This window comes from Cryptomeria japonica, chromosome 3, assembly GCF_030272615.1.
Source record: "Cryptomeria japonica chromosome 3, Sugi_1.0, whole genome shotgun sequence".
Lineage (NCBI taxonomy): Eukaryota > Viridiplantae > Streptophyta > Pinopsida > Cupressales > Cupressaceae > Cryptomeria > Cryptomeria japonica.
In genome coordinates this window covers 239,348,464-239,362,457 of record NC_081407.1, presented here as the reverse complement: position 1 = coordinate 239,362,457, position 13,994 = coordinate 239,348,464, and the positions used below count along the sequence as shown (strand labels likewise).

The 13,994-nt window shown below is 39.0% G+C and overlaps 1 protein-coding gene across 4 annotated transcripts in view; it reads left to right on the top strand.

The window, feature by feature from the left end:
- The window catches only part of LOC131074378 (uroporphyrinogen decarboxylase), a 138,063-nt gene extending 124,307 nt beyond the window's left edge, over positions 1-13,756 (top strand). For 2 of the 4 annotated variants that reach the window (XM_058010993.2, XM_058010990.2), the window contains 2 exons: positions 12,527-13,146; positions 13,372-13,756. In XM_058010993.2, the coding sequence (XP_057866976.1) occupies positions 12,527-13,042 (516 nt within the window). In that variant the 3' untranslated portion in view covers positions 13,043-13,146; positions 13,372-13,756. Of the gene's footprint in view, positions 1-12,526; positions 13,147-13,305 lie in introns of all 4 variants that reach the window. The other 2 variants (XM_058010992.2, XM_058010991.2) reach the window with 2 other exon arrangements.
- The last annotated feature ends 238 nt before the right edge of the window (positions 13,757-13,994 follow it).

Here is a 13,994-nt window from a genome sequence, read left to right as displayed (position 1 = left end):
AATGCATAACCAGCAACACAGAAACTCACTAAATTGTCCATATCTCACTCGTATCTCCTTCAATTCACCCCAAATCACTCCCAAACAATCACTAGACAAGCAGCGACTAAGAACACACCAAAAAGAGCTACTAAACACCCCGCAAACACCCTGCAAGCATCCCAATGCACTTCCTAGGAACCACACCTAAGCTAGAAAATTCGATTTGCTAAATAAAATCTAAGACTCCAAATAAGGTGCTGCAAACTTACAAGATATATCACCAATAGCATAAAGAAGGTTTGAGCTAGTACCCAGAATGACTAGTTGCTCAGGTAGGGAGGTATGATCGAAAACTTGCTTCAGCCACAACAAACCAGCAACTCCAAAAAACACACCACACTCCAAAATACTGAAAATGCGCACTAAAAATGTCACAAGAATACACCACGCAGGTAGGTGCTATGTCTCAAGTACGAAATTGGTAATACTAGGGAGCCACACTTTGAAGCTTCAAGTTCATATGCCAAGCCAGCAACATAACGATGCAATTTTTCAAGATGTCCAAATGGGAGGCTAAGCACATGTATTTATAGTTTTTTCCCTCTAAAATTCAAATGTAAATGCTCACAAATTCACCTCTCCAAATTTCATTTCATTTCACTAACATATGGCGTCCAAATGACATTTCATTCCATTTCCCAAGGTGGGCGCCCAAGTTGTATTTTAACCAATAATTAAGCAAGTTCGAACTTGCCTAAGTCTTCAACAATAACTTAATGTATTCTCCAAATTTCAACGCCTAACTTAGGGAAATATAACATTGATATTAGATATAAATATGTCTTTTCCTAAGTCGCCCAATATATAATTAATCAGTAATAAAATAATTAAATATTAAACCTTAGGATAAGGAAATAATATTTAATTAAATCACTTATGACTCCAATACTGATTATCAACAAAGTCCAGGATGAAGCTGAGCAATGAAGACCACTGAACTGCTATAGGAACGGGACCCTGTCCAAACTGCTAAAAATAGAATTGCTCAATACTGCCACCTACTAAAAATAGAATTGCTCAATACTGCCACCTACTAAAAATAGAATTGCTCAATACTGCCACCTACTAAAAATAGTAAGTCATGGAATACTCCTTCGAAAAACATGATCTTCGCCCTCGGAGAAAGAGCTTGGAAAGCTCAGTAAGATAGCATCATCCAAACAGCCAAACCCTAACTTACTAAAAATAGTAAGTTCTCAATTCACCAAAGAATCAAATGCATGTTGTGCCACCCTGGAGCTCATGAAAAACCCAGAAGGAAACCATAGACAAAATTGAAGAATTCCCTCCCGCTAAACCCTAAAAAGCTCGAGCAAAACTCCGCAAAAGTTGGAAACCCTATTCTCCTTTCCAAATAGCCTACGGGTCTTCGGAATAGGCCAATGGACCACTGAACTAATCACTGCGGAGAAGGGGACATTACAATCTGCCCTTCCCAAAATTGCTTATCAAGCAATGCCATCACAACTGCCGACAATTATAAACTGATCCGTACCAAAGCAAGTACGATCCTAGGGTCCCATGCCCGTCTCAAGAAGAACCCAGCATGTTGATGTTTCACCACTCTGATGACATCAGTGAAAACATCATGCCAAAGCTGCACTAACCTCCCTTGTAACTCCAAAATGTTACCATCCATGATGCTCAGATTGAAAAATCTTGAAGGACTGACATCACTATCGTGCAGCATCTCATGCCCATAAAGCTTTGAGTAATCAATATCAACAATGTCACTATCTATCACAAGCTTGGGCAGTAGGAAATAAAGTCTACACAACTCACAATCAAACTCCATAGCATAACTCCCCAAGGTGTCAAGCAGAGCCATGACTGTAAATGTGGCTTCTCCAAATTTCCCTGCAAAGATGAAAACAATCCTTTGCAAGAGCTCATCAACCTCATCCCCACAACTCCACATGAATCTACTAGGCCTCAACTGAATTATTTTGATACAAACATGGAGACTTCTGAAATCTCTTATAGTTCTTACTTCAAGCACCTCATAATGATGAACTATAGAGAGCAAAGGTTCGCTGTCCCAATCATAAGTAGAAGAGAGGGCATAAGAATAACCACTAGTTAAAGCTTGAACACTTACCATACACAAATACTGATAGCCCCAACTTGCCATACCTCTCATTTGAGACCATAAACCCGTTCTGCCAAGAGACTATGAAGTCTGAAAAAGAGTACACCAACAGCCCACCAAGTCTGAAATGATTGACTTGGGATCTAATTTTAAGAAAATCAGCATCCAAGAATATGAACAGCTGCTGCAACACAGGAAATCGTCGTCTAAAACAACACATCTGCTCATGTCCAAGGCTAGAAAACACCTCCAAGCACTCTCCAATTGAAAGCCATTACTTGCATGACCAAAGAAATTGCACCAACTCCCCTGAATGAGAGAAAACCATAAAGTGAAGTGGCTAATCTGCAACCAATCAGCAAGCCCAAATCTGAAAATCTGATCCATTCTTTTCCAAAGAAGATGCCCAAGAGTATGCATTTGATCAATGCTCCAATTTTGAAACAATATCTCATGGTTGCAAATTGCACCGAGTTCCCAGACTCTGCAGTGTGATCCACCCTCATCACTGAAGTCAAAAAGAATTCCCACATCAAACTTGAAAAGTGGATTAACAAATGTCCAATCAGCATTTGTATCAAACAACGGACTATCAACCTGCTGATTACTGTCAGGGTCATGTTCCGCCAAACATTCTTTTGCTCCAAAATCACTTTTTCTGATCTTTGGGGACAAAGAGCAAGATCATACTCCTCCTGAATGCAATCAAGCTCCTCCATTACCTGATTGATCTCCTTGGCCATTTCTCTATTCTCTTGCTCTCTTAAATGTTTGGCCTCATAAAGCTGATCATTTGCTTCAAGAAGTGTCTCTTGAACACTTTTAAAAGAAAGCCTACTGGAATCAAGCTCAATGGTGAGCTCACTAACCTCTCCCCTCAATTGCTTATTCAAAGAAAAAGTCTCATCAGTAAACTTGGTGGCAACATCTCTATCATGCATCATGTGTAAGAAAACCAATTTTATTCCTTCCATTGTGTTCTTGATCATGTGCAAATCAGCAAGGGGAACATTTTGTTCACATTGGTCTCTTGGTGTCTTGAAGATGAATTTTTCAACTAGGCTTCTAATTGTTAAAATTAGCCTTTCAGATTAATATAAGAACCCAGAAATCAGAATTAGCTCCTACTTAGTTGTTTGCAGATAAATAGAGATAAGCAAAATGAACACAAAGACACAAGTACCCTGGGAAAACCTCCCTCTAGGAGGAAAAACCTAGCAACAACAGATCCTTAGATCCGATTAAGCAATAATCAGATGGTACAATTCGGCTTCAACACTCGAAGCATTTAGAACCAGCAGGCTATGCACAGTGGTATTGTGTCTTCAAACTAGGGCATACACAATCATGAAAGAACTTATCTGTAATACACTTGTTTGCTGCCACAAGGAAGTTCGCTGTCTCTGTAAGGTGATTCGCTGCACCTTGATTCAGGTTCGCTGACCCTAGAACAAGGTTCGCTAACCTTGGAATGAGTTCGCTATGCATAGAAGTGCATTCGCTGTCCTTAGGATATATTCGCTGACTGTAGATGGCATTCGCTGATCACTGCAGAGGGAGAATGTATTCGCTATGTAGGTCTCTTTTAACCTTGCAAGTAGTTGAAATATATAAGAGGTTCATCTTCTTACTTATCTTTAGGTCGGCCCATTTATCCTTGGGCGCTAAAATCATTTTGCATATAACAACGATGTGGATAGGTCCACACGTTTGGAGTGAGGCTTTAACTTAGTACATTTCAATATAGGGTCGGCCCTATAATGAAACATGAGTTTCTTTATGTTTGGTGTGGAGGATATATAAGGGGGCTAGCCCTATTTGATTTACACATTAGATACAATAGATAGGGCCCTGCCCTATAAGGATTCGGATGATGCCTTAGGGCAATCGGAATCCTATTTATTTTCTCGCCTAGTTACAAAATCAACACTAATGTCATCCAATCTAGATAAAGTGTGTATTTCATTTTCAGCAGACACCAACGATTCATTTTTCCAATCATAATCATGCAAGGCAAAGGTATTGCTGTCATAATGAATATGAGAATCACAACTATCATACTGGGCATCAAAGTCTTCTAGGCTGTCACAAATCACCTGTGCCTCTTCTTTATCACCCTCAACAATGAACTGTGACTCTAGATCAACGGGGTCACTATGTCTATGCTCAAGATCAGCAACATGCATTGATAAATCAGTCATGTCATCAACACCATCAATGCCATCTTCCATGTAAACATTGTTCTTTAAAACCAATACAATATTAGGATCAAATGTAAATTCATCCCATATTGGATCCTCTTCAAACTTAGTTTCTTTTACACCTGGATCCCAAATGCTAAAAGGCTGATTACTTTGTTTAGTTAAAAAGTGCTCACCATAGCTCCAAGTATCCTCCAACTTACATCTTGAATCTTCTCTTAGTTTCCACTTCCACATATTGCTATTCTCACCAAGAGCAATGCTAGAACTGAGTGATGTTCCATCTTCTATCTCATACTATGGGTTATTGGATGTTATCCAATTCTGGTCTAGGGTAGAAAGTGCACTGCCACTATGGGCAAGATCCAAATCAGAATCATAATACTTGTCAACACTGATCCCATAGCTGTCCCGGCCCTCTTGTGCATCCTCATCATCACTTCCAGCAGTGTTTTGTGGATCCAATTCACTAAGATGACTAACTTCATGCTCAAAATCAGCCTCATGTGAAGATAAGTCTGATTTCCTCTCATGAATTAAATCAGCTTCATCGGTTCTAACCTGCATATCTGTATCATGCTCTTCATTCTTGAACTCATTGGTCTCAAGACCAACATTGACTGAATCTGAATTAGGCTTTAGAATCGTTGTTTTGTTCTTTCCACAAAATCAATCATCATTTTTTCTAATTTCATGCAAGTTTGAGGGAGTATCTTGAGGCTTTGTCACACATTCTTCATATGTCAAGACAACCTTCCCATCCAAGCGCTTGGATTTTGTAGCACTCATTGTGTATACCCTTTCTTCTCTCCTCTTCTTATGATTCATAAACTGGTCAAGAGACGAAATATTTCTGATCTTCGCAAGGAGTGATGCATACTCCGTGTAACAAGCCCGTATCTCATCAGCCACAAGGACTTCAACTTCAGGTGGCGGTGCTTCCCTTGGAAGGAAAACAGGCTGCAAGGGTCTTGACACTGAAACAACCGACATTCCACCATTGTTACTGCTATGGTTACTGGCATTCCCATTACCTCCTGGATTGTTAGAGGTGCTAGCATTGTGACCATTGGTGTTTTGATTTTGATTATGACCTCCATTAGGATTCTGAATCATAGTATCTAGCAACTGGGATGTCATGTTCATCATGGTGTCAAACTTCTTCTCAACTCTTTCCACAACCACATTTGCATCATTCTGACCAAATATTCTCTTTGCCATTGAATCAACCACCGTTTCTCTGTCACTCAAGGAGAACTCTGATTAATTGAAACACATAGGCTGGTAGGAAAACCAGCTCTGATACCACTGTAATATTCCCACTATTTTTAAATTTTTTTTTCAAAGCAATATCACAATCACACCAATCACCCGTTAGGGTTAGAATAATGAAATCCAAACAATTGGAAGGAACCCTACACTTTCTGATCACTGAGAGCCCAAACTGGGAGGCTGAGAGCATATGGTAGCAGGAGATCGTTAGAGATAAACTGCTGAACTGCTGAACTACAATATCGGGCGGCAAGCCAACCCCTTCCGCTTATCCAACGGGGAAGCAAGGAACTTGGTGGTAAACCAGCGAAGAGAACAATACTTCAAACACAAATCACTCTACCGCAATATTTCAGCGGGAGAACTGGATACACCGAACAAACTCAACTCGACTGCTTATGCAACAGGAGGATCATTACAACCAATATCACTCTGTGGGAGGATTGAGTTACAATATATCAGATATAGGCAGCAAGCCAACCTCTTCCACTTTTTAGCGGGATATGAAGAATACAATCCAAAAACGGTTAGTAGTACTACTACTTAACCTTACAATAGAGAGGAAAGATAGAGTAGAAGTATAATGCTGAACACATGAGATAATTATCATCAAACTAACTCCACCAAAAACAACAGACTAGAAATGCATAACCAACAACACATAAACTCACTAAATTGCCCATATCTCACTCATATCTCCTTCAATTCACTCCAAATCACTCCCAAACAATCACTAGACAAGCAACGACTAAGAACACACCAAAAAGAGCTACTAAACACCCCGCAAACACCTTGCACACATCCCAATGCACTTCCCAGGGACCACGCCTAAGCTAGAAATTTCGATTTGCTAAATAAAATCTAAGACTCCAAATAAGGGGCTGCAAACTTACAAGATATATCGCCAATAGCATAAAGAAGGTTTGAGCCAGTACTTAGAATGACCAGTCGCTCAAGCAGGGAGGTATGATTGAAAACTTGCTTCAGCCACAACAAATCAGCAACTCTAGAAAACACACCACACTCCAAAATACTTAAAAATACGCACTGAAAATGTCACAAGGATACACCACGCAACTAGGTACTATGTCTCAAGTACGAAACTGGCAATACTAGGGAGCCACACTTCGAAGCTTCAAGTTCATACGCCAATCCGGCAGCTTAATGATGCAATTTTTCAAGATGTCTAAATGGGAGGCCAAGCACCTGTATTTATAGTTTTTTTCCTCCGAAATTCAAATGTAAATGCTCACAAATTCACCTCTCCAAATTTCATTTCATTTCACTAACATATGGCATCCAAATGACATCTCATTCCATTTCCCAAGGTGGGCACCTAGGTTGAATTTTAACCAATAATTAAACAAGTTCAAACTTGCCTAAGTCTTCAACAATAGCCTAATGCATTCTCCAAATTTCAACACCTAACTTAGGGAAATATAACATTGATATTAGATATAAATGTCTTTTCCTAAGCTGCCCAATATATCATTAATCGGTAGTAAAATAATTAAATATTAAACCTTAGGATATGAAAATAATATTTAATTAAAACACTTGTGACACCAATACTGATTATCAACAAAATCTAGGATGAAGTTGAGCAATGAAGACCACTGAACTGCTACAGGAACAAGACCTTGTCCAAATTGCTAAAAATAAAATTGCTCAATACTGCCACTTACTAAAAATAGTAAGTCATGGAATACTCCTCCGAAAAACATGATCTTCGCACGTGGAGAAAGAGCTTGGAAAGCTCAGTAAGATAGCATCATCCAAACAGCCAAACCCTAACTTACTAAAAATAGTAAGTTCTCACTTCACCAAAGAATCAAATGCATGTTGTGCCACCCTGGAGCTTATGAAAAACCCAGAAGAAACCATAGATAGAACTGAAGAATTCTCTCCTGGTAAACCCTAAAAAGCTCGAGCAGAACTTCACAAAAGTTGGAAACCCTAATTCTCCTTTCCAAATAGCCTATGGGTCTCCGGAATAGGCCAATGGACCACTAAACTAATCACTGCAAAGAAGGGGACATTACAAATTATCCCTATATGGTGCGGAAAAACCTTAATATAGACACAAACCTTATTTTCCTTTGATAATGTAAGCTCTTGCTTGATGTATTAAAGATGATGAAATTAAAGTCCATTAGACCCTGTAGGTATTAGAATAATATTAAATGATTATTAGAAGATAAGTCTTACTTTTGTAATAAAGTAGTTTTCCACGACCATTGGGGACAGGGGGACAAAGGGCCTAAGTTTGGGGACGGCGGGGGGTGGTGGGGTGGTGGTGTTGATATAGTTATACATATACTTATAGTACCTGAAAAACTAGTTGTGAAAAGATGTGTAATAGTATAAAACTTACATTTCAAATGAAACTATAGGAAATTAGTAAAATTATAAAATAGCAAAATTTGAAATACTAAATCTAAATACGAAGATTTCTTGAATGCTAATTGCTAAATAAAATTTGACAAATGAAATTGTCAAATTGAAGATTTCTATTATATCGAAAATATGAATATCTGATATCACAAAGTCTATAATGATGATTACATGCTACATCATTACAATGAGTAGCAAATAGCGATAGCATTACAAAAGACAGAATGCCAAAATGTCAAAACTCAAAATGTAGTGAAGGGAGGCCTCTAATCATTTGCAAACTCCTCATCACTTGAACTACTGTTCTCCCTACAATCAAGGTCCCTCAAGCTAACACCAACCAGCCCTGCATCTGAAGTAGTAGGATCATCCTCATCAATTTGTGTTGCTCTACATCCCATTGTGTTGCTGGATTCTCCTTTTACACGAGTGTCTTGTGGTCAATGAGACGCAAAGTACTATGTATAGCCACAAGCTTCTCTGCTCTCTTAGAGCTAAGTCTGTTTCTCTTAAGAGAGTGGATGAAGCTATATGTAGACCAGTTCCTCTTAGCAACTGAAGAAATAGAAACCTGGGATAGCATACGGATAGCTAGAGTGGTGGTCAAAGATTTCAGACCATGACAATTCCACCACAAAAGTGGGTCCTCCCATGCCATAGTTTCTATACCCATCTTTGCCGCATCTGAATAACCCCTAAGAGGCAAATTTTGTCCACTCAGTGCAAATTATGTTGGTATCTCTAGAATCATACATCTTCTCTATGCACCTAAAGAACCCAGCCTTCACCTCATCATCTTGAATCGGTGTCACTCTACCCGGTCTAGCCTTGTACCACTTAGGATTCAAGGCATAAGCAACCATGTGCAAAGGAGTGTCGAGCTTGTCCCATCTGCGTTGAATGATTGGCCGAATGTGCTCATTGTAGAATGCTAGAGTGGGGTCCTTCACTTGCACAACATCCCTCATCTAGTCAAGCATAGAATAGAAGCACTCATACACCTCTCCAAGGTTAGGTGCATCCCCATCCCCATATCTGATGACCTGGAATATTGGAGAAATGATGAAGACAATGTATTTCACATCAGTCCAAAACACATCACTCTTCACTATCTCCTTCACCCTTCTCCCCTGCTTTGTCTTGGCCTTGGCTCACCTATTCCACTTTGTAGTCATAACCATGAGTTGCAATGCCTCTTGCAACTAAATCATTCTCTCCAAGAGAATGAAATAGGATGCATATCTAGTCTCAACTTGTTTCAAGAACTCCTTTGCGAAGGTTCTGAAGAGTGCATGTGAAGTGTGGTGGTTGCAGATAAACATCTGCATATCTCTCGCATCGCTGACCACTCCTCTAATCCAGTCAATCTTCCCCATGTCCTTGAGTGCATTGTTCATGGCATGCACACAACATGAAGTCCACCAAATATGTCTATAGGCTGCCTCAATAAGTTTCCCTGCTGCTCTACACAGATGGGCTGCATCTGTCACTACTTGGACCACAATTTGTAGCCCAACCTCCTCAATAGCCTTCTCGAGGACCTCAAATTGAAAATCAGCATCTTTGCGATGCCCTGTGCAATCAACTGCTCTAAGAAAGTAAGGACCCTCTGCACATGTGACCATGGTGTTGATGAGTGGACGATGGTTGATGTCCGTCCACCCATTCATAACTATGCTTCACCCAGAGGCCACCCAACACGCCTTCATCTTCTCCATCAAAATATTGATCTTGGAATAGCTCTTATCCAAGATTGTAGTCCTCAATTTCGTCTTGCGTGGTGGCACGTGTGATGGTCCTCCCTTCGCCACCGTAAACATCAACTCCCTATAATAAGGAGATTGTGTAACATGAAATGGGATGCCATTGGCAAAGAAGAACCTGCCAATGGACTCATCTATTTCATCCTTCAGCTGCACATTAAACAAATCAGCTATGGGGTTACTTTACATCTTGCATTTCCCTGTCCCCTTAGCCTCTCATGATTGGGGCATGGCACTAGAAGTGGAAGTGGATGAAGGTCTAGACATCATTCCTCTCGTCTGCGATGTATGAGAATAAGTATGTTTCACTTGCTGGCTCTGCTAAAGGGCTGCCCTAGCAAACAAAGTAGTAGGGACTGCAACTGCTCTATCATCTGGAATGCCCCCAAGCTTGTTAATCTCAATTTTGTATTGTATATTTTTAGGTTATTCCAAAAACTTACATGTATCCACACCTTTTCCTCTCCAAAATAGGAAGTGTGCATTCACTTTAGTGATGCTACCAAGCCATGAAATCCCACAAATGTTGCACTACCACATCCTTGTTCCCCCACCTGTACTTGATGTGCCTTGTATTTTTGAAGCAAACTGTTTCTGAGGAGATTTAGGATCACAAGGACCCCTAGCATACTGTGCCAACAACTTTGAAGGGCAACCTGTACTAGTTGGTACACTCGCCATGGAACTAGATTAGGCTCTAGGATCAGCCCCATGGTCACCCCCCTCAGCCTCGGGTTCATAATCTGAATCATCTCCACTATGAGAATGGATTTTAATCTCATCCTCACTCATGTCATGAGAGCTCATTGTGATAGTGACACTGATTTCACAAAATAAAAATAAAAATAAATTCAGCCTAGTTTAACAAATAATAAATTTGAAATTTCAATTTTGATGATTTTGAAATGAATTAAAAAAGAACAAGTTTAAACAACCAAAACATTGAAAGCCAGAAAATAAAACAAACTAAAAACAAGAAAAAACCTACCTTGTGCTTGAAAAATCTCTCCAAAATGTTGTAGAATCCTCTTCCTCCTCTTCTCCTTGCTCCTTCTCACTCCTCTCACACTTGCACTCACTCTTTTCACTCCTTCAATCAGACTTCTCCAAGTTTTTTCTCTTCAGCTTGCTGGAAAAAAAAATGAGACTTAGAAATGTGAATGAAATGACTGATTTTAGTGGTTTTGTGTTGCATTGGGGGAAGAGGTGGGGCCCACGTCAAATTAGGGTTAGCCCCCAAAATTGTTCTAATTTAAAAAAAAATAAAAATTCGGTCGCTTTTTAACGTTGGCGGATGAGAGACTTCTGGGCATCTCCCTACCCCTTGTTTTGGGCGACTCCTAGGGAGACGTCTCCAAGACTCTTGGAGATGCCGAGATGTCTCCGCATCTCCGGCAGAGCACCGGTGGTGGTCGCGGGATGACGGGAGATGCCATGTCCCCATCTCGTCGTCTCGGAAATGTCCCCGTCTCAGAGATGCAGACCTGAGGGGGGTGGGAGGGGGGGAATGCGTTTCTGTGGAACATTGTAATAAAGGAACCTTAGTGATTAAAGCGAGTTGCTTTTTTTAGCATTTAGGGTGAGTCATGTAATGTTTATCCCTGTGAGTCATGTCATGTTCATCCTTGTGCATGTTTATTCGGTTTCATCCTCTAAACCCTATATAAGAAGATGAACCTCATTGCAATATATATATATGAATGCATGAACCCAACCCCAATTCTTTTTTTGGCCGAATCTGTGAACCAAACCTGCAAATGCAAATCCAGTAATGTTATATTTTTATTTGGTCACTTCTTTTGTCGTGTGGGCGGTTCTTCAGTAAACACCCTACTCATGTCTTTCTTTTCTATTGAAGATTATACATAATATTACATTTTTTGAATGTTCTTTCTAGTTCCATTGACTTATTTTGGTCACTTTTGGACATTTATCACTATAGAAAATTTCATTTCTGATTTTTCCAATAGATGATGTCCCATTTTGCTATCAGTAGGTGAATTTTCCACTGTTAACTCTTGTAATATCCTGAATTAATTAATTGTTAACTGGAAAAAACCCAGCTTGTTTTTGTCCACGGTACCATGTTCTTCCTAAGAATATAAGATCATTTAATTTTCTAACGTCACATTGTTTTACTCCCATAGGTCATTTTATCGGCTTGTCTATTTGATTGAAGTCTCTATCTACAGAAGAATTAACATATGTGTTACTTGGTGGGTTTTCTCATGCAATACATGCAAATTGAGTGATGTATTGTTTCATAGATTGATATTTGGGACATCTTATTTGCCTTTGTGTTGTACTGGTTGAACAAGTATTCATTTACTTAATATACTAGCGGGTTTAACTATAATCTCTTGATCGAAATGTGCCTTGTACCGAGCAAAAATTTATTTGGTGCTGAGTTGAAGTCCTATGCTATCAAATTGACTTTTATTTGGTGAGGTTCAAAATCTTCAACATAACTTGCAGATCCAGTTTGAGCTTCTAACTGTATTTTGCAAATCATAAAATACATAGAAAGAGTTTTGTAATGTCTGCCTTGCTTCACACTATGCTGTGTAGTAAATTGTCAAGCTGAGTAAACGTCTATGACATAACTACTACAACCTGAATTTCAATTAAGAATGCCAGTGTCTTGCTTTGATTATACACTGAAATATAACATTAAATTTTTGTTACAACTCCTAGTATAAAGCTGACATTGTTTTCTAACAGCATTATTTCATTAAAAATTGATATGTGGTACCTTTCACATGCAGGTTCTCCATGCATTGCTGAAAATATTTGCAGAATCTATGGTAAAATATATTCAATATCAAGCTGACAGTGGAGCTCAAGTGGTTCAGATTTTTGATTCCTGGGCAACAGAGCTTAGTCCAGTGGATTTTGAAGAATTCAGTCTTCCTTACTTGAAACACATTGTGGATTCTGTGAAAAGAACCCATCCAAGCTTGCCTTTAATTTTGTATGCCAGTGGATCTGGAGGATTACTGGAAAGGCTTTACTTATCTGGTGTTGATGTTATTAGTCTTGATTGGAAGGTTGATATGGCAGAAGCTAGGAAAAGACTGGGAGAAAATGTTGCAGTGCAGGGAAATGTGGATCCTGGTGCACTTTTTGGATCAAAAGATTTTATCAAAAAACGAATTTATGATACAGTGGCTAAAGCTGGGAGAAACAAACATGTCCTTAATCTAGGGCATGGTGTGTTGGTTGGTACACCAGAGGAGAATGTTGCACATTTTTTTGAAGTAGCAAAAGGAATTACATATTAGCCAGTGGAAGAATCATATCTTATCAAAATCAGTAATGTTGCATGCTATGTATCATCCGGTTATTCCATTCCATGCCCAAGAGAAGCCAATTCGAATTCACACAGGTATTTTTTGGAAAAATCATCATGCTATTAGTGCTTTGTTTGGGAACATCAATTGGGGGGAAAAACATTAGATTGTAGAGGAATGAGATTTTGGAAATAAAGCATCTGTATAGGAAAATTTTGAGGTGACTTATTCAGATTTTTTTACTTTTGAAACAGTTTCTAGTACGCTTGGCTAATCTAATAGACTCCATGATTATTGTACAATTCTGGTGATTGTTTCAGCATTCTTTTTAAGCAGAGGTCCAATACTGTGGGGATTGGAGAGAGAAGAAAGTTTCCCTGCTTACTGCACAATTCAAATCTACAATTGACATTGATTTTCAGTGCCATCGAGAGCAGTATCATTCCAATCTCCATTATAACTCAGAATTCTCTAGTGATGGATTTCATAAACATTTTCTTCGTTTCATCTTACAGTTCCAGAGAACCAGGGCTTTATACTAGACCCAGTGTAGTTTTTATTTTAAAGGTGAAAAACTGACATGTATGAGTTGCCCAACACTTGTAATTTGTTATCTCAGAAGTGGTTAAAATTTGTTACGGTATGGGTAGACTCATTTTGTAATACGTTAATGTCTTTATACAAGTTGCATTCACCATTTTCTAATTTTGTGACAACAAAAACACCCTTCTTCAACTTCTTGTGGACATTTACTGCATAGTGATGCCAACAAATTAGTTGATTTGCATTCACACTACACATTCCAGTTTTGACAAAATTTGAGCCAAACTAGGGGCAATTAAATTTCTATATATATTTTGTGCTGAAAATGACCACACATTGAGTACAAATCTGTTACACCGATGAAACTCACGTGTTTCTATGAAAGATTTTGATAATATGA